General features: G+C 38.0%; 1 protein-coding gene across 1 annotated transcript in view; it reads left to right on the forward strand.

The window, feature by feature from the left end:
* The window catches only part of cacna1da (calcium channel, voltage-dependent, L type, alpha 1D subunit, a), a 504,619-nt gene that overhangs the window by 163,261 nt on the left and 321,125 nt on the right, over positions 1–20,233 (forward strand). The window contains exon 4 of the mRNA XM_048606392.1: positions 590–729. Within this exon, the coding sequence (XP_048462349.1) occupies positions 590–729 (140 nt within the window). The remainder of the gene's footprint in view (positions 1–589; positions 730–20,233) is intronic.

The following is a 20,233-nucleotide window of genomic DNA, read 5'->3' on the forward strand; positions in this document are numbered from 1 at the left end:
AATGTCAATACAACCTGAATCTTTGTCAGAACGTCCTGTGGCTCAGTCTCACAGCACAATAGGAATAGATTCTGAAATTTTCTCAGCCAAGCTTGCTGGATGCTTCTGTTTGTATTGTTGGTGGTGATTGCAGTGTGAGGTCTGGTGGCATTGCATAAGATTAAGGCAAACCGTGGCATATATACATGTAGATCGGAGAAAGTGATTAGAGTATTCAAACTCAAAAACACATGACCACCATGACAAAATGCCTACTGTGCTCAGTGACTGTTCTAAGTTCACCTTCAAGACTTGCCATTATACATAACCACATAGCCACACTCATAGGCAAGTTGCAGAAGCACTTGTTGGACTTGTGTAGATGTAGCAACTTCCCTGGTGATATGTACAATATTATTTGCCCTCAGCTCGTGGTGTCTATGTATGAATGGGCTGCTCATGAAACCTAAAAGTAATGTCCCTTCATTCTCTATTTGATCTCAAATGTCTGTGCTTTGTTTTAAAATCTAATTTGTTTTAAAATTTGTCTTTCGCAGTATGATCCAAGTGACAAATACAACCTAACAATGTATTTTCTTATGTCTTTCAGGAAACAGTAGAATATGCCTTCCTTATAATTTTTACAATTGAAACATTTTTGAAGATTATAGCATATGGACTGCTGTTACACCCCAATGCTTATGTAAGAAATGGATGGAACTTGATGGACTTTGTAATTGTAATTGTGGGGTAAGTCTAATTTATAATGTAATCCAATGTAACTAACCATTCTAACTTCCTTGGACTTATTTAAATAACCAGGTTATTTACAATTCAGGATATTATGAAATGCAGGGTAGGTGGTTTATTGGCATAGAATCCACATAATTTAGATAATCGTTATATAGCTTGAAAATTCTGCTGTTGGTTACATTCCTGCATGTGTTTCTTCACATCAATGAAAAATATAAAGGAATTTTAACTTTTTTATTGTCATTGGTTCCATATAGTGCATAGTAATCTCTTAAACTTATGATATTATAGTTTATATCACCTATACTACTTAACTTTGAGAAACTTGGGCTGTATTTTCCACTTGATGTAGTTGTCAGTGTGGAGCTAGATTGCATGCTTGTGACCAGTATCAGAGCACATAGTGATCCTAATTCTGTGGTAACCCTCCAAGTAGCTGAAGAGTGTCTGAGAGTGTTGATCAAATGACTTGTTTCCTCATCATTACTGTGGTGTTGCTTTCTGTTCTTCAGTTGGGATTGTTTGTGACTTGACAGGCAGCTGTTTTTGGTGTTTTGGGTGAGGAAAGGAGCTGAAATGAGCAACAAAATGTTATAATTTCAGCTGAAGTCTCAAATGAATAAGTCAGATACCAGACGGAAATCTGTCTTGATAAATTATGTTTTTTTTTAAATTGACAAGGCAGCCTGTCCCTGAAACATAAGTATTCAATGCTACAGATATTGTTTTAATAGAAAACAGCAATTTATTATGCAAAACAAATGAAAATACAGGAGAGTAAACCAAGCTATTTACATATAACACAATATGAAAGATTCAAAACACAGTAAAAATACAATCCACTGAATCCCATCCTCAACACTTTGCACTACTCGAACATCAGAGAGAATTTGCTTCTCTATCACACCTTTAGTTTGAACTCAATTTTTTTTCAATTCGTAGTCTTGAGATTTTGTTAGGCTCTTTCTTGATTATTCACATACCCCTGCTTAGATTTTCTAAGCTGCAATTTAACTCCTCTGGTTTCTAACCAAACATTTCTGTTCTGGAGCTTTAAAACGAAAATTCTTACATTGTGATATCCTATTTCCTAACAGTTGTAAACTCATATTTGTTGAGGAGAAATAATTTCATATATACCACTTCAGCTAGGACTTTTATGAATTGAAACTAAAAAAATTCCAAGCTATGGCTTTTTCTCCCAAAGCCATGCAAAATCCTGATTCTCCTCAACTGAAAGCAAGCTGATACTCTTCAATGTTTACCCTGTTAATTCATAAAACTCTTCCAAAGCATTATTACCCTCCCCACTACACTCATGCACTCACGCACACAATCACACTCTGACACATTCTTTCCCTCTCTCACAGATGTACTGGTTTTAAAAAATGTGATTCTAAAAGTACGGACAAGTTAATCATTAAGTTGTCACTAGTCCAAAATTTAAACTTTAAAATAAATTATATTTATACATATATATAAATCATTAAACTTACTTCACATCTTCCCCAAAGAATAATAAAAATGTCTGTAAGAGGCAATTTCATTACCCTTTTAAAAATAACGATAACAATATTTCTATGTCACATTAGCATTAGTAGCATTTTGGCATTAAGCATTCATTGTGTTACAGAGCACCCATATTTTACATAAGTCCATCAGTACCACATCACGCAGTGCCGTTCATAAATGCTGTTGATAAAGCATCCACAATAACATTTTATTTTTTAAGCTCTGTTGAAATAATTAGAAGTTCTCATCATAAGACTTTTCCTTGAAATTCAGAGGATTGTGGTCCATATAAATACCAGTTTCTTTCACATAGTTAGTGATGTATATTTCAAATGATGTAGAGCCAACTTGAGACTCAATGTCTCCTTTTCAATTGTTTATTATACCTTATTGGGATAGCATATTAGAATTCAAGCCCTGCTATTCCTGGAGTCATCACAAAAGTTAAAAGATTTTTTAAAAGTATGCAGTATTCCTCAATCTGCCTAACATTGAGGTGCAGGTTGACAGAAAGTATGGGCCGGGCTTCTGTACATAATATGAATGGCTATTTATTATAAAGAAATAAAATGTAGCTACAGGTAAAGATTTATGAACTATCAGCATTAAACTATACCAGTTAAAACTCGTACCCGCTTCTAAGCGCCCCCTTAACTACAGATAAATACAGATATTGACAAAAAATGGATATTGAACAAAGAAAACTGGGAAAGCAGCTTGGTAGTCTCTATTCACAGGAGCTGCTGAGATGGTTCTTGAGCTGACCAGAATGCTGCTTCTCAGTCTTCCTTCTCTGGATATCTTCACTGGTTTTCAGCAGGCACAGCATGTCTGGTTCACACTTATAAAAGTCACAACTTATTGCAACTGCTGAAGGCAAAATAAATTGGTATTCTTCAGATTTAAATTTGCTTTTGCAGCAGAGAACTGACCCAGCGACTGAGCTGGTGACGATCTGATAACTTCTCCCTCTCTTGTTTTGAGCCCCAAGCTTTTCAGAAACCAAAGAATGAATCACATAGTTTTTGGTCGGCTGATAGCATTGCTCTGTGCACTGGTGACTAGTTATCAATCAGGTTGTTGTTGCAGCTGAAGCTCCATATATACATACCCTTGGTGCTGCAGCTTGTCTGCACCTTCTTCTACTACTGCTTAAACCAGCAGCTATGTAAATGTTTATAATGAGTGTTAGAATACTTGCTTTCAAACCATGCAGTAATCCTTCAGCAATCCTTGCTTCTTCTAAAACCATTCTTTTACCATTTTAGTCTACAAAAGAATGGAAAAATAAAATGACACTGCCTTTACATGTTTAAAAGTTTGCTGACATGCAGTTCGGTTTCTTTGAAAAATGATTGACAAGCCTTTGATCCCCATCTTGGCATTTCCAGTAAGACCTCTGCTGAAGGTGATTTTGCTTGCACCATCAGCCAGTTTGAATGGCTTCTCATAATCTAGTTTGGCTAAAATTGGTAGCATTTTCAACACAATTTTTAGTTTTCAAAGGCACTGTGACATTCCTGCGTCCATTTAAATATTTCGTCTAACTTCAAAAATTTATTAAAGGATTAGTGCAGTGCTAAAGTTCTGGAAAAATGCAATAAAATCTACTCATGCCACATAAATCAATTTCACATTTTGTCATAGGCCAGAGAAAATCCAAAATAACCCTTCTTTTTACTGCTGTCGAAGCTGCTTTGTCTTTTCCCACCGTGTGGGCCGAATAAGTAGCTTTTTCTTTGGCAAATTCATTAATAGCCAGACTTATAAACAAATTGTTTTTTGTAGCTGATGAAGCAGTTCAATTAAATGCTGTAAATGTCTCTCCCAGGTGTGATTGGAAATAAAATCAAAGCATCAGTCTGAATATCACAGTTGCATAGTGCCTGAATGGCCTTATTGGTTAATCATTGGAACATTGCTGGTGCATTTTTCATTCCAAATGGCATGTCTTTGCAATGTTGTCCATCTGGTTTTGCAAAAGGCAATGTTACCTTTCTTTATCAGTCAATGGAGCTTGCCAATATTCCTTTAGGAAGTCAGTTGAGATGTGTTTCCAACTCATTCATTGCAGACCTCCAATCTTGGAATAGGATACAAGTCTACTTTCAGTAGTTTATTGACCTTGCAATTGTCAGTACGGAAGCATTGTGACCCATTCAGTCTTGGTGCCGTCATAGTAAGTGAGCTGCATAATATCATCGTCCATCGTGAACTTAATTTCTTCCCTTACTTGAATTCATCTCCCTGGTTTGAATCTGGAAGGGTGTTGTTTGATAGGCAGCATAACTCCCACATTAACATCGTGAACAATGAAAATTGTTATTCCTGACTTGTTCCCACAAATTGATTTACAATTCTGTAATAGCTGTCAATGTCATTTTGGTAGTTCTCTATAAGATAACATGTGATACAATCAAACCTTTTAAGCACCTGAATATCATCCAACCTGATTCATGGAAGGTTAACTTTAGCATTTTAAATTTAAGAGAAGGCAATGGGCTAGTAATATCTTTGGACTATTAACCCAGAGACCCAGCTACCCAGGGTTTGAATCCTACCACGGCAGCTGTATTCAGAGTCTAATGATGACCATGACCATAGTTGACTGCCAGAGAAAAATCCATCTGGTTCACTAGTGCAGTGCCCTAAAGGAAGGAAACTGCTGTCCTTACCCAGTTTGGTCGACATGTGACTCCAAACTCTCAGAAATATGGATGACTCTTAACTGCTCTCCAGGCAATTTGGGTTAAGCAATAAATCCTAGCCTGGCCAGATACGCTCAAATCCCATGAATGAATATGTAGAGAAAAGTTTATGATTTATTCTTCAGTTGTTCTGATATTTTTATTACATTCCGTACCTCATTCATTACCATAAGTACACTTTTCTCGTATTGTCCTTGTCATGATATCCCTTGATCATGTTGACATGGCATACCTGCTGATTCGTTCTGTTGTCTGGAGCACTCAGTTTACGTGATTCAGTTTCTTTTTGATTTGATAATGACTAGTGAACCTTGATTTTGATCATTCCCCTGAGACAGGTAGCAACACTGACATCTTTGTCTCCATCAACAAAATGTCCAATTTGGGCCTTTATAATCTGCTCTAATTTTCACTTTTTATTGAGCACTCTTCAAATGTGTTTTTAGCTAACTCTCATGCCTCGGTCAGTTTCTCTCTGAAATTCAAAATATAGATTGTGAGCTTTGATTTATGAATTAAGTAATCTCCTCATTTTATGCCTATACATTCGCTACAAAGGTGTAAATCCTGTTAATTCATTGGGTGTTTCCCAATGCCAAATAGTAGCAAAAGAATTCCTTTATCCTAATGATTAGGACATTGTTGACAATGAGCTGTAATCATGGTCTTCAAAATCTGCAGCAAAGACAGAGTCCAAAGGCTAACTGACGCCAAGATTCAGGATATCTCTAAACAAAAATAGAAGGTGCTGGAAAAGCTGGAAGAACTGTTCTGAGGAAGGGTCACCAGACCGAAACATTAACTCTGATTTTTTCTTCACAGCTGCTGCCAGACCTGCTGAGCTTTTCCAGCAACCTCTGTTTTTGTTCCCGATTTTAGCCATCCGCAGTTCTTTCGGCTTTTATTCAGGATATCTCTTCTGGGCTGCAGAAAAACTTGGAGAGAAAGGGGAAGGATCGAGTTTTTGTGGTCCACATAGGTAGAACTAGGAAAGAGGGATTGCTGAGGGATTGTGAGCAACTTGGGGCTAAATTAGAAAGTAGAACCATAAAGGAAGAGATATTGTAAGACGGCATGTGCCTCCTGCAAGCAAGTGAAGGTATCTGGTGGAGGAAAATCCCCAAGGTATTTCATGACTTGATAAGCCAAAAAGAGCAAAAGACCCAAAGAAGTGCAGATGCTGGAAATTGGGGACGAAATCAGATATTGTTAGAAAAACTCAGCTTGTTGGGAAGCATCTATGGAGAGAAAGCCGAGTTAACATTTCAGGACCACTAACCCTTCTTCAGAACTGATCTGAAGCTGGGAATAGGTTGGTATATACGCTAAAGTTGGAATGTGGGGAGGGGGAAGGAGTAAACCATAGGGTAGAGATGGCGCCCAGAAAGAGAGAAAAACAGTTGGGCAGACAAAGGAATGGGTAAAGGTCAGTCTGGGAGAATTAATAGCTGCTCACGTGGACTGTTAGTGCTGACAATGGGTTGTTTGTGGTAGCATCTCAGAGAGCCCTGTAAAAAGCGACCATTGAACTGCCTTCCCACTCTTTTCTGCTGCCTCTGACACCCATGTTTAATTTGTATCTGTTGGCATGTGTAGTCAGAGTTTTATAAGAGACTTAGAGTTTTAACTAAAATTTATATGATGATAGTTCGTAATTGTTTATCTGCAGATAGATAGAATCTCTTCATTTGTAATAAAGTTAAAGTTTCTTTAATTCCATCTCTCTCTGTTCCATTTTTTTTTTGTTTTTCTTTTCCTGACCTTTTCTTTTCAAAGTTTCTCAACTCTTTTTCTTTCCATTATCCTGTGCTTTTCATTTTCCTCACCATCTATCTTTCTCTGTTTCTTCTAATTCAAGTCTTTTCATTTCTAACTGTATCTTAGCTATTTCTCGCTGCAACATCCAATTTCCTTTCTTCCAATTGTTAATGTTGGATAATCATTTGAAGGATCTTTATCCTTGGAAAATCCTGCCTTTAGTTCAACTTTAAATTATCTGCTAACTCTGTCATTTTAGCTTTGGTTGAAGATTTCAAGAAGAGCAATCAATTCTGCTCTCTTTTGGAGCCTCTGTGTTCACTATTCTTGGTTTCTGCAGCCTACCTTGCGCATTTGATATGAGCTCATGCAATGGCCACATTTCATATTTCCGGTATGCGAAGAAACTGTGCATGCACAGTAAAAAGGCATACAATTGTAGATGTTGATCTGGCCTGCCTGCCCGGACACGTTTCCACATTAGCACAGATTTTAAAATGAATAGTTATGGAATTTTTCTTCTTATGCCACTGATCTATGTCATAGATTCTAAGAAGGAATGGGTAAGTTTCCTGTCAAAAGAGATGATTCCTCTGCAAATTCAGTTGATGAAACATTTAAACCCAAAAGAAAAAAATACAAGAACTGTTCAGAGACAGTATAACAAGAGCTAGCTGGCCTTTGGATTTTCATGGACGGGAGATGTTGCTTGCTTCTTACTTGAATATCTCATCTATAGAGAGGAGTTGGCAAAAAGTGATGGTACCAAGTAAGACAGCATTTATAGGTGAAATGTACAACTCTTGTGAACAAATACATTGTGTATTTCAAGAACTTGAGAGAACAAAACATCAAGCAAACCTAATGTCTGGTAGAGAGTGTGCAGGTACCAGATAAAGCTCAAGAAGCTAGATGTGTGGTGGCTGAGCTTGTAGCAAAATCAAAGAAGCCCCAAGTCATTACTGAAACCTTAAGCCTGCCTGCAAGTGAAAAAAACATAGATCTGATGTTAGGAGCTAATGCTGTAAAAGAGATTGACAAAATTCCAGTCTCCAATAACACAGTTAAACGGCGACTTGACGACATGTCAGCTAATATTGAGGAGGTGCTGCAAGAGAAGTTGGCTACTAGTGGAAAGTTTGCTTTGCATGTTGACAAGGCCACTGATATAAGCAGACACTGCTAACAGCTACCTAATGTTCGGTATGTTGTTGGGAACTCCAGTTAGGAAAATTTTTAAGGAGCCACTGAATCATGGTGACTGGTGAAGAAATATTTTGGTGATCAATATTAACATAAGGGAAAACAAAGAGAAGTTTGAATTCTACTTCCCCACAACAAATATGGATGACTGTGACTCATTATATGACCCATTTAGTTCACTGTCTTCTGATTCATCACGATATCTGATGTTGAAATAAAAAGCGGAGTATGCAGAGCTCAGATCACAAAGGAGCTGAAGTTTAGAGAGGTGTCTTTGTACATATTTTAGCAGTACATGAATATCTGATGATTTCTGACAATGTTATTACTGTACTGTCGCTGTTTGCAACAACATAGCTCTGTGAATTCATATTTTCAACACTGGCATACATGAAAAACAACAGGAGGGAGTGCTTGTCAGAGGTTCGTGATTTGTGAGTGGTCCTCTCGTTATTTCTTCCCTGGATCAAAACGCTGTGCTACACTGGCAGGCCCAGGTGTCCCACTAACATGATAATTTGCAATTTATTCTACTTTGCATTCTGCTTTGATTCATTCTCCATGAATTGATAGAAATATTTGAGTTGAGCAGACTTTGAAAATGAGTCTGTGCTTGCAGTCAAAGGTAGTGCATTTCTGCTGGTGGATTTAATGCTCTCATCCTTCTTTAGCTTTTTGTATACACTGTGCTGCAAATCTCTCTAGTAATGTCATAACCGTAGTAAATACTAGTAAGTGTGATGTTTATGACTAACCAATTCAACTAAAAAAGTGGGTGTGCGGTGGAATTGTTTGTTTCATTGAAGTGTGCCTTGATACTGAAAAGATTGGGAACCTCTGTGATCATACTTATTTTGCAAGGTATTCTGCCACAAATGCAAGCACGTGATCTATAAATTTGGTTTCCTCAATGAATAAAATTTTATGATACACTGGAATAAACCAAGGTATTTACACCTCCAATTTGAAAAATTTTCATGTCATTAGCAAAAATGCCATCCCATTTATTTCATCGCCATCACTTTACAGAACTCCAGCATCAGAGAAAATTTGTTTGTCTGACACATCTACACTTTTAACAACTTTTTTTTTCAATTCCTGGTCTTGTGAATTTGATAGCCTCTTACTTGATTGTTCACACAACTGTGCGTGGACTTTCTCAGCTTTGAACAACTCCTTTTGGATTTTAACCAAACATTTCTGGTCTGGAACTTTCAACCTAGAATGTTTCCACTGAGGTAACTTATTTCCTTAAATTTCTAAACTGCCTCATTTTTCTAGGAGAAGCTATTTCACACATCTAATTCCAATGAGGATTTCAGAAATATTCTTAAGTTAATAATTAAACCCTGTCATACACACAGAACAAAACACACGTGGCCTTCATGCCAGCAAAAACAAAATGAAGTTGAGAATGAAGAAGGGACATGATACATGATCATATATTGCCATTGAGAAATGGTTGCTTCTTAGGCAAAGGTCTGTCACAAATAGCTGCTTAGTTAGCTTAGAGAATTTGCAGAACAGTTCTTTTTGGCATGACAAGATGTCACATCATTTAAGATAATAGATCTAAACTGGAGAAGAAGGCTACACATTATTAGTTGTTGAATACTTTATAGGCGTGAGTAATATTGTGGTAAAGTGGATGATTTGTATATATAAACATCTTTGCTTTTGAATTTTGAACTGATGGCAAATGGGTTTTGTCTATCTGAAGGGGTTTAATCATTAAGTTTGAGTGTTTGTGTAACCATGGTAATTTCTTTTAAAACACAGTATTAGAGTGAGACTTTCTGGAGAGTGATGGAGTTTTGTTTATATTGGGGAGATTTTGCATGAATGAAGCAAATGGCGTAGTGCATTCAGTTTTCAGATACAGTTGGTTCTGCTATAATGCAACAGCTGCGTTCCTGTACAACATTGCGTTATGGAAACGAGCATTATAGAAATAATGGAGCCTATGGGAAAAGTGGGGTTAGGGGCAGATCACCAAAAAAATTATTCAAAATCGGCCAAAAATCACTCAAAGGCCTAACAAAAAGGATAGCACAATTTGAAAAAATGTTTAATTCATATCTATTCATGAAATGAAAGTAAATTTAACACTTTACCTTGAAAAAATTGTCACGATGACTTGATGGGGGAGGAGGATGTGCTGTACATCTCACAGAAATTACTTCACGACAAAGCCTGCGAAATGATCAGGTGATGCCGGCACAGAGACTTTTTGGGCGCTAACATTGTACGTATTCATGACAAAGCCTGTGAAACTCCTCCTCCCACTCACTGGGCAACATGTCCATCCTGGGCCTCCTCCAGCATCACAATGACGCCATCCGGAAACTGGAGGAGCAGCACCTCGTATTCCGCCTTGGGAGCCTACAACCCAATGCTCTTAATGTGGATTTTCCTAGTTTCAAAATCTCCCCACCCCTGGCCTCATCCCATGACCAATCCTCCCTCTCATCCCCACCTCCTTGACTGGACACAACTTGTCCATCTTCTCTCCCACCTATCCACCCGTCCAATCTCATTGACCAATCCCTACCACTGCCTACGTGCACTCACCTATCACCATCCCACCTACCTTCCCCAGCCCCACCCCTCCTGTCCCTATTTATTCAGAGCTCCCTTCAAACCTCCGCCGCCGCCCCCCCCCACCATTTCTGTAGAAGGGTCCTGACCTGAAATGTTAACTTTCCTGCTCCTCTGATGCTGCCTGGCCTGCTGTGCTCCTCCAGCTCCACACTGTGTTATCTTTGACTCCAGCATCAGCAGTTCTTACTCTGTCTGTGGAAGATTTGTGATTTTTTGATAGGGAGCTGAGAGAAACACCCATAACTTGTGGAAAAAGCTGGTTTCAGTTTAGCCATGTTTGCAGAAGTCTTGGCTAAGCTGGATGTGTAAAGCAGTTACTCCTGAGAAAGGAAGGTAGTTTAGGACTGTTAAGTCCTTTCTGCAGTTTTAGTGCTGTAATTGGACATTGTTTGAATTAATGGGATTGTATTGTTACCAGGCATTTGGAAATCTTTAAATATGTGCTATATGTATAGCTTGGTTTATTTGATTTTCATTTCATTTTTGTAATGAACTTATGTTTTATTGTGAAAACGGAATCTGCAACATTGTGTGCAGTGTCTTTGGGGAAAGACACCTGAGTAAAATCTAAACAAAACGATCTATCAAGCCAGACTTCAGTCTGAGATCTGACCTGTCCAGTAATAACATCATCTGGGATCATTACAATGTTCCCTAGGATATATTGCATTGAATTTGTATAGTGGGATGTATTATATAATCAAAGGTACCAATGATGTCCCTAAAATTCAGAAAAAACTACAATAGCCTGTTTTTGCGTATCAAAAATATTTTTCTCTCAGTAAGTGAGCTAAAGGCAGATTTCAAATGAGAGCAATTAGAGGAAATAAATAAATAAGAACATTAATAGAGTTTAATGGGACGCATAACTGAATAGTCTGAATTTACTTCACTGGCTTTCATTGTTGTGCCTTGCAGCCTTTACACCAGCTTTGTCTGGTGAGATCAAAACTTTCAATAAGCAAGATGGAGATCAAGGGAAGTGGAATCTGTGGTATCAGAATGTCATAACCACTTTATCTACTTATGCTGCTGTGCTGTAGATTATGAGATGGAATAAGATACAGAAAAAGATGCCAGCTCTATTTCCATGCTCCAGCCATACCATATTATATAAGGAAATCTAAGTGAAATCAATGATTGTCAAAAGTAATTTTAGCAGACTAGTGTACTTGAGGCCATGAGCATTTGAGTCGGGTGGTCAATGAAGTTCCCCACCCTTGGGAACAGTCTCCGTAGCTGGAGTAGGCCAGGGAATTGTCTCATGATCCTTCCACCTATTTTCACATCCTCCCCTGCCTCCAACTCCATCTCATGGAACCAGGAAAATCTAGCTGGAAGTGAATGACCGTTAGTTATTGGAGAATTGAAGATGCATTTACTGCTAACACAATGGAGAAGGTGATTTTCACAGGTCAGCAAGAGGGATGCTGTGTGATTGCCTCTTTCTATCCTTTCCTCCTTCTTCCCTTCATTTTCTTCCTCCTCTTCACTTTCTTTGTCCACCTTGTTACCAAAATGCTAGTGACAAATTCTGTGCCCTTATAGTAAGACTGTCCACCATGAAATAAACCACCACAATTCTTGACATATGTTCTGTCAAGCTGAGTAGGGTTTTCTCAAAGCTATCCAGGAAGTAGAGACATTGTTTGTTTTTTTTTCATGGGACCATGGTTTTCATTTGCCTGCATGCTGCCTACGTGCATGTGAGTTGCAAATTAGTGTCAGAGTCACGTGGTTAAAGGGTAGCACATGTGTCCAGTAACTACCTTCTGATTTGTCATGGTGGCTTACATTTGGACCGCACAGTGGCAGAATCAGGGCATCATGTCTCCTGTCAGGATACCAGGCATTGGCTTACATGCCACACTGCAAATGATCACACACCAACTGGACATAATGAAACTCAAGGTATTTAATGAATACTTTAAATAGCACTGCTGAGGATATTTTATTCTGATTGATGTCATGATTTGCGTTCTCTGCATATTTCTGGTTTGAGCTATGCCAGGTGCAATTTTATTAAGAGTATAAATATCATCCACCAGAAATATGCATGAGGACATAGTGTGTAATCTGGGAGCCATAGTAACACTCTTGTGCCAATAACACCAAATGAATGGGCAACAACAGACAAAAAATAACAAATCAAAATTTTGCAGTTCCAGTGTTTAAAAGCAAAGCAGATTCTACGTTAAAATTATTTAAAAACAAGAATACATTGTTGTACAACATAGATTAAGTCCATTTGGCTCATTATATCTGTCATATCCCCCTCAGACTAGTGGATTTAAGACAGTATGATTAGCAAAAAGTAAAAGATAGAGAATGAAGACAGATGAAAGAATAAAAACAAGTAGCTGAGAAAAATAAAAGCAGTGCAAAACTATGTATGGAGAAGAAATAGCACTTAAGATGTCTAGGATGTCGTAGAGCAAATCAGGAAAACAGTTTAAATAGAAAGAAAATTAGGGATAGAGGGAGTGAGAGTTTTGCTACTAACTCATTGAGTTTCACATCACAAAATTAACTGGCCCATCCCATATCATGCTGATCCTTGGCCTTGGACGAGTTAATTGACTAGAAAGTGTTTTGGGACATCCTGATATTATGAAATGCTGTATATAAATTCAAGTTACAATACTATGAAGCTAACATGTGTCTTGATATTGCTAGAATTTCAGACAAACAGATCTGAATAACTATTGAATGCTGACCTTGATAACTTTGATATAGTATATGTCTTGGCTGTGGTTAGCTGTTCTAAGTGAGAGGGAATTGTCCAATAACTTTTTAAAATATATATATAATCAGCTGTGGAGTAATGTCTTTGGATTCTGGAATATATATTCAGAGAACAAATTGAACACTTCAGTGAACATAATGGAAAATGTCAGCAAACAAATATAGAATGTTGACAGTATGGAAAATTGTCAGCAGTGCAGTCAGCAGCAGAGGGTGCTTGCATCAATATCCATGTACTTAAGTGTGTATGTAAGTCAGTTTATAAATGTAAAAGAATTCATGCAAATATTTCCTTGCCCAGGAGTTGCTGTTAAGAGTTGTTCTATTCAGTCGACTGGAAACTGCATTCCTTGTTTTAGTGAGAAGTAATGATACTTTGTATTTGCAATCAAAGTCATAGCTTAATCAATCTTGTCCATTGATTGTCATCTTTAAAGATCAGAAAAATATTGATGTTTGATTAGTTCAGCCAGGAGTATAAAATTTTTCAATAGCAGTATTTTAAAATTATTCAAAATTATTAATCATTAAAAACATTGAAGTGGATTTTCAAAATGTATCCAGAAATTGCCATGGAAACTTTTGCTTGTATTACAGATTTGCTACAGAAAAACACAAACTAGCATTTTCAGTGTAATTACAAGTGAACCAGAACTATCACATCCTTCCAAAAATAACCTATTTAGCTCTTTTCCTGTGAAGCTGGCCAACTGCACCTTTTATGCAATTTTGCTTAAATGTGATCACCTCTGAGTTTTCCTGGTGACACTCTGTGACTGCAGATATTTCTGTCTCGTGAAATTGGCCAGAAATATCTGATCATAACTGAGGAAATCAACCACTACATCTCTTCAGCATATTATATAAAGGGCATAAAATTGTAAAAATTTCATCTGAAAGAAAGGAAAAACGAAATTTCAGAACAGAAAACTTACAAAAATAGTCATTAGCATTATCATAAGAATATACAAAGCGCAGGAGCTAACATGTTCACTAAAGGAAGGCATATAATACACAAACAAAGAAAGAAACCTGTGAACAATTGTGGATAATTTGTTAAGCATGTTCATTTGTCCTGTTTTAAAATTCTTGTTTTCCTTCTCATTAAAAACAGAAATAAAAGTGTAATGAACTTGACAGTGCCATGATTCTATTCCACTGCTGGAAATGTGATAGGTAGTATTGCTGCCTCACACTCTCAGTACTGACATGTGGGGTTAACTAACTTGAATGGAGAGAGTTGAGTAAACTCTTTGATTCCAGCCTGCATCACCTAAGATATGATGGGGAAGTAGAACATTCAAGAAAAAGAAGACATTCGGTCCCAAATGGATGTACGTGTCTCCTACTTCCAGGAGAAATTAGAAAATAGCTGGAGAAAAGCTAGGATACCTGGTTCAGTAGCAGGCTATATTTTTAAAAAGTGCCTGCTTGAAGAACTGGTAGTTGTATTAGAAGAAGCAATCTCTATGCATTACAAGAATGCCAACAAGTGCTAGAAGAATAGCAGCCAACATTAGTGAATATTTAAGACACAGATCAAGAAACAGGAATGGTTCAGATTTAGAAACCAGAATCCAGTTAGAGGAAGCAGAGATACCACAGAAATTAGTTTTTGTCTTTTAAACCTGTGGATCTCAGATCTCTGAAGGACTGCTCTAAAAAGGTCATTTGATGTGCATCATTCTCATATTCGATTCAATGCGGACAATTTTTGAGAACTTGAGACTGATTTGAAAGGTCATAACAGAGACCAATGCCATTTTCAGTGCTAATATCTGAGAATACTTGAACACAACGAACAGGAATGATGGAGTTTTCGATACTGGAGAGCCAGTGGGGCGTACATCCACTCTAATGCTGACTGTCCCATTGCCATTTAATCTTTGGCTGTACAATTCACTGGGGGCTTGACTTTGACCCCATTCTGTACAAGAGGAGCCACCTTGGAGAGTTGCTAGACAATTGAATATCCAATTGCTCTGCATTCCCAATAATATAGGGTTTGAGTGGTGGCCAAAGTTGGAATTACAGATAGTCACTGAAGAATAGGAACTGATGAAAGCTGGACTGGTACACCTAGGGTACCTATGAGGCCTGGCCAGCAGGCCCCAGCAATGGGAGTGAAGGATAGGTGAGTATGTTTGAGCAGCTGTGGGGGAGAGTTGGAGCTGTTGTGTTATGTCTCCCAGTCAATGAATTATTAAGAGACATGTTCATGATATCTGTATCATGGCACTGAGTGTATGGATGATTAATATTCCATCTTATTCAAGGATCACTTGAAGCAAGACGTTACTTGGAAGGATGCTGCTCAGTGAAATCTAATATTGTTGTGTAATGGTTAGCTGCAATAAACATCTGTTGGATTCTTCAATGCCATGATATCTATGTCTTGTTTTTTATTTTATGAAGAATAACATGAAGAATACCAGATAAAATACCCTGCTGGAAACAAATCACATTGTGGATATAACCTTCAGGTTGGGGGTTGACTCTGATTGGCAAAGGGTCCCCTAAGGGAGATACTATTCCCTGTCTGACACAGACATGCAACTACAGTTGCCAGTTACCTGCTTTGTTTGAGTCTCCCTGCCTGAGGGTAAAATAATGGGAGAGAATGGCAATATGCAGTTTTCTGTAGAAAATCTGCAATACAAGCAGTAGTTTTCAATGCAATGACAGTAGAGTGTGTGTGTGTGTGTGTGTGTGTGTGTGTGGGGGGGCGGGGGGGGGGGGGGGGGGGCGCGGTGTCTAAGAACGGGCAGAAACGCACCAGGCAGGCTACGTACAATAATTTATAAAATCCCCTGCCTTCAGACTCACCAGTGAGAGATGTAAAACTCAGCTGAAATTTTGCACTTGGATTGAATAATGGCTCCACGGACATTTGTATCCTCCTACCTTGGTAGAAGTTTCTAAATTATGCATACAAACCTGATACTTTGACCACCAGCCTTCTGGAACTGTTAGGGAATCTTGTTGAGATGTTGTCTCTCATGATCTGTAAGATCTAGCTGGTGCATCTAAGTCAATCTATCTGCTGATCAGTGGGCACTCTGATCTAGGCCTTGGGCATGGACAATGTGCAGACCATATATTATTATTTCCCTGTTTTTTGATTGTGAAGTGAAATGGGAAAGGAACTGTTTTAAATAACAAGGATGGTTGAAGGATTACTGCACTTTTTTCAAAAAGCAAATAACCTGACTCTCCTTGTAAGTACTGTTTACACAGCTGCTTGTTCAAGCAGTATTTGAAGCCTAGTTTGTAGATGAGCTGGAGCCAAGGGGTGCAAATGAATGGAGCTTTGGCTGACAACAGGTAGCTGATTGATAACTTGTTTAAAGACCAATGACAAAGACCTTCTGCTTCCCAACAACTAATTATATGATTGGCCCAGGTAGTTGATCAGCTTGAGGATATAAATAAAAACCGAAAGAACTGTGGATGCTGTAAATCAGGAGCAAGAACAGAAGTTGCTGGAAAAGCTTGGCAGGTCTGGCAGCATCTGTGAAGAAAAAATCAGAGTTAACGTTTTGAGACTGGTGACCCTTCCTCAGTACTGATGGTAGCTCGGAAAACGTTGGTTTATATGCAGAAAATAGGGAGGGGGATGGGGGAGGGAGTAAATGATAGGATAAAGAATAGAGCCAGAAGAGAGAAAAGAGCGATCTGGCTAGGAGGGTGAATAGCTGTTAATGGGGCCTGTTAGTGACTAACAATAGGTAGTGTGTAATGGCAGGCTATGTGATAACAAGGTCTGGTTTGTGGGGTAGGGGGTTAGGACATGGGAAAGTTTAGGCCCTAAAATTATTGAACTTCATATTGAGTCCGGATGGCTACAGGGTCCCCAAGCAGAAAATGAGGTGTTGTTCTTCCAGCTTGCGTTGAGCTTTGCTCGAACACTGCTTGCTGTTCCATTTCTTGGTTGCTGAGGATATGAATGTTTGGTAGCAGCAATTGGATTTCTGTGAAGGCAGGAGCTGTCTCTTTTCTCTGCAGGATAAATCATCTGAAGCTTGAAGATAACCAGATTATTTCCCATTTCCTGTTGCTGCAAGCTGTGATTTTTAATTGATTTTAATTTTAATTAAGTCAAAAACCTTCCTAAATGGGAAACAGCCTCCTGCAAACACGTGAAATTATTTGGAGATGGGAGATCAAGAAACAGCTTGCTGATGAACACAAGAATTATCTTGGCAAAGCTAGTGGACAGGAACCATTGAACTCCCTTCCCAGTCTTTCTTTCTACCCATAACACCCATGTTGTTTTCCCTGTCTGTGTGTATAGAGAGGGAATTTATAATGATCTTAGAGATTTAACTCGTAAAATTATATGCCAACTGTTCATAATTATTTATCTCTAGATAGAATATAATTATTTGTGATAAATATTAAATCTTGTCAAGTATAGAAACCTGATTCATGCTTTCTGTTAACCTCAGTTTGAAAGACTGGTGAACCGGGGAATTCTGCATACTCTTAGAATCTTTAACTTGTGTGGCAACTTTGTGAATCGTGGCTTGTTTTCCTGCATGCTATACCAGTCAGACATAACAATTGTGAATGCAATTTCCCTACATGATGTTGTCTTGTCTTCTGATGACAGCCTGTGTGACATTTATAGCCACAATAGTTAGAAAACCGCATTATGTTTGTGACAGGATACAGGACCTAGCTACTTGGACACCTGTAGCGTTGATGCAGCCAGTTGAAGTCTTCTCTGTCGATGCCCCCTGACTCATTGAATGTTTCTAGTTTTTCCTATTTTTGTTTTCCAGTATCTACAGTATTTTCTATTTGGCTCATCTATTACAAATGACTGTTTTCCAATTTTTTTCCATCGGAAAAATGGTCAAAACATTCTGTAACAAGTTCAAAGAGGGTCAAGGAGAAAAGGATTTTCCTGTATGAGATTGCTGAAAGACAATTTGCAGGATCTACTCTTAGCAGCTCAGTTCAAAGATTTTCTCAAAATATTGACCACAGAAAATCTCCATGTCTGTAATTTGTTGGTATCAACATTTCTAAGCAATAAATCAGCTTTGACTGTAGCAAGTATGGTGGGTATGTTAAGTTTAATCAGAGTTTCACGAAGATTATGATATGAGTTATGTAGCAAAGCCTGCATTAATGACTAGATTGGAAGGAAAGCAGGCAAGAACGAACAGCAGTTATTCTTCTTTTAAATTCCCAATGTTTTGCTTCCGCTCAACCATTTCTTTAAACTTTACCAAAGTGCTAGACAGATGACAGTATGGATTACCCTTGAAGTTTCAAGTACTGGAACCTTTAAAAAGTGCCTTATGTAGACTAGGGTTCAATATTGACAAATCTTTTTATACAATCCTCTTTTTACACAACGCCAGACAATATTTAAAATGTATAAAATAAAATACGAGCAGAAATCGATCATTCAGCCTCTCAAGTCTAATCCACCATTCTGTAAGACTCTAACCCGATCTGTTTGTTTCAAATTCCACATTTCCCTTCCACCTGCAATATCCTTTAATTCCCTTGCCTAATAAGTATATGTTTACCTCTGCCTTCATATATTTAATGACCTCACCTTCACCACTTTCTGAGACACAAAGACTCAAAGTCACAGATCCCTCTGAGAGAAAAAGCTTCTCCTTACCTCTATCCTAAAAGAGCAGCCCATAATTTGAAACTGTGCAGTTCAATTCTGGACTGACTCACAAGAAGAAACATCCTTTCCAAACATGCTTTGTCAAGCCCATTCAGTGTCTTATATGCTTTAATCAAGTCACTCCCCATTCTTCTGAACTCCAGTGGAAACAAACCTAATTTGTCCAATCTGTCCTCATAAGGCAACCTGCTCATTTCAGCCATTCCACTTGCAATGCATTTTCATCCATCCTTAAATAAGGAGACCAAAATTGCACACAGTGTTGGAGATGTGGCCTCATCAATGCTCCGTATAACTGAAGATAGAACCCTTTTTTTAATTTTCAATCCTCCTTGAAATAAAGGATAGCATTCCATTAGCTATCTTGATTATGCGCTGTGCTTGTATACTCATTTTGTGTGATTCTTGCATGAGAATACCTAAATCCCTTCACTCCTTAGAATTTTGCACTTGTTCTCCATTTAAATAATTTGATGCTTTTTTATTCTTTCTGTACAAGTGAACAACTTCACATTTTTCTACATCCACATTATACTTCCTCTACCAGATTTTTTTCCACTCACTCAACTTATAAGGAGGTTGCCCATGGATGTAGATGTTTTCTTCATAACATTCTTTCCTATTTATCCTGGTGTACCAGCAAATTTAGCTACTGTATTCTTGCTCCTTTCATCTAAACCATTGATGTAAATTTTAAAAAGTTGAGGCCCCAGTACGGACACCTGCAGGACTCAACTTGCCACATCCTTCCAATCAATCAAAGACCCATTTGTGCATGCTGTCTGTTTTGTGCCATCCACCCAATCATCAATATATTTTAATGCCTTATCCTGTACACCATGAGATTTTATTTTCTGCAAATAAACCTTTGATATGGCCCTTGTCAAATGCATTCTGGAAATTCAAGTATAGGACTTCTTCAGCATCCCTTTTATCCACAGTATGTTGCTTCTTTAAAGAACTCTAATAAATTGGCTAAACATCATTTCCCTTACACAAAACTGTGCTGACTCTTCCCAATTACTTTGCGTTTATCTAACTGTGCAGCTCCAATCCCTTTAATGATCAATTGTGACACTATCTCTACGACAGACATCAGGGTAACTAATCTATAGTTTGCTGAATTGACGGAATTTTAGAAATTAACATCAACTCCTATGCTATCTCATGAGCAATATAGGAGAGGCGATGGCGTAGTGGTATTATCGCTGGACTGTTAATCCAGAGACCCAGATAACATTCTGGGGACCTCGGTTCGAATGCTGCTATGGCAGATGGTGGAATTTGAAGTCAATAAAAATATCTAGAATTAAGAATCTAA

Source organism: Rhincodon typus, chromosome 16 (genome assembly GCF_021869965.1).
Source record: "Rhincodon typus isolate 14 chromosome 16, sRhiTyp1.1, whole genome shotgun sequence".
Classification (NCBI taxonomy): domain Eukaryota; kingdom Metazoa; phylum Chordata; class Chondrichthyes; order Orectolobiformes; family Rhincodontidae; genus Rhincodon; species Rhincodon typus.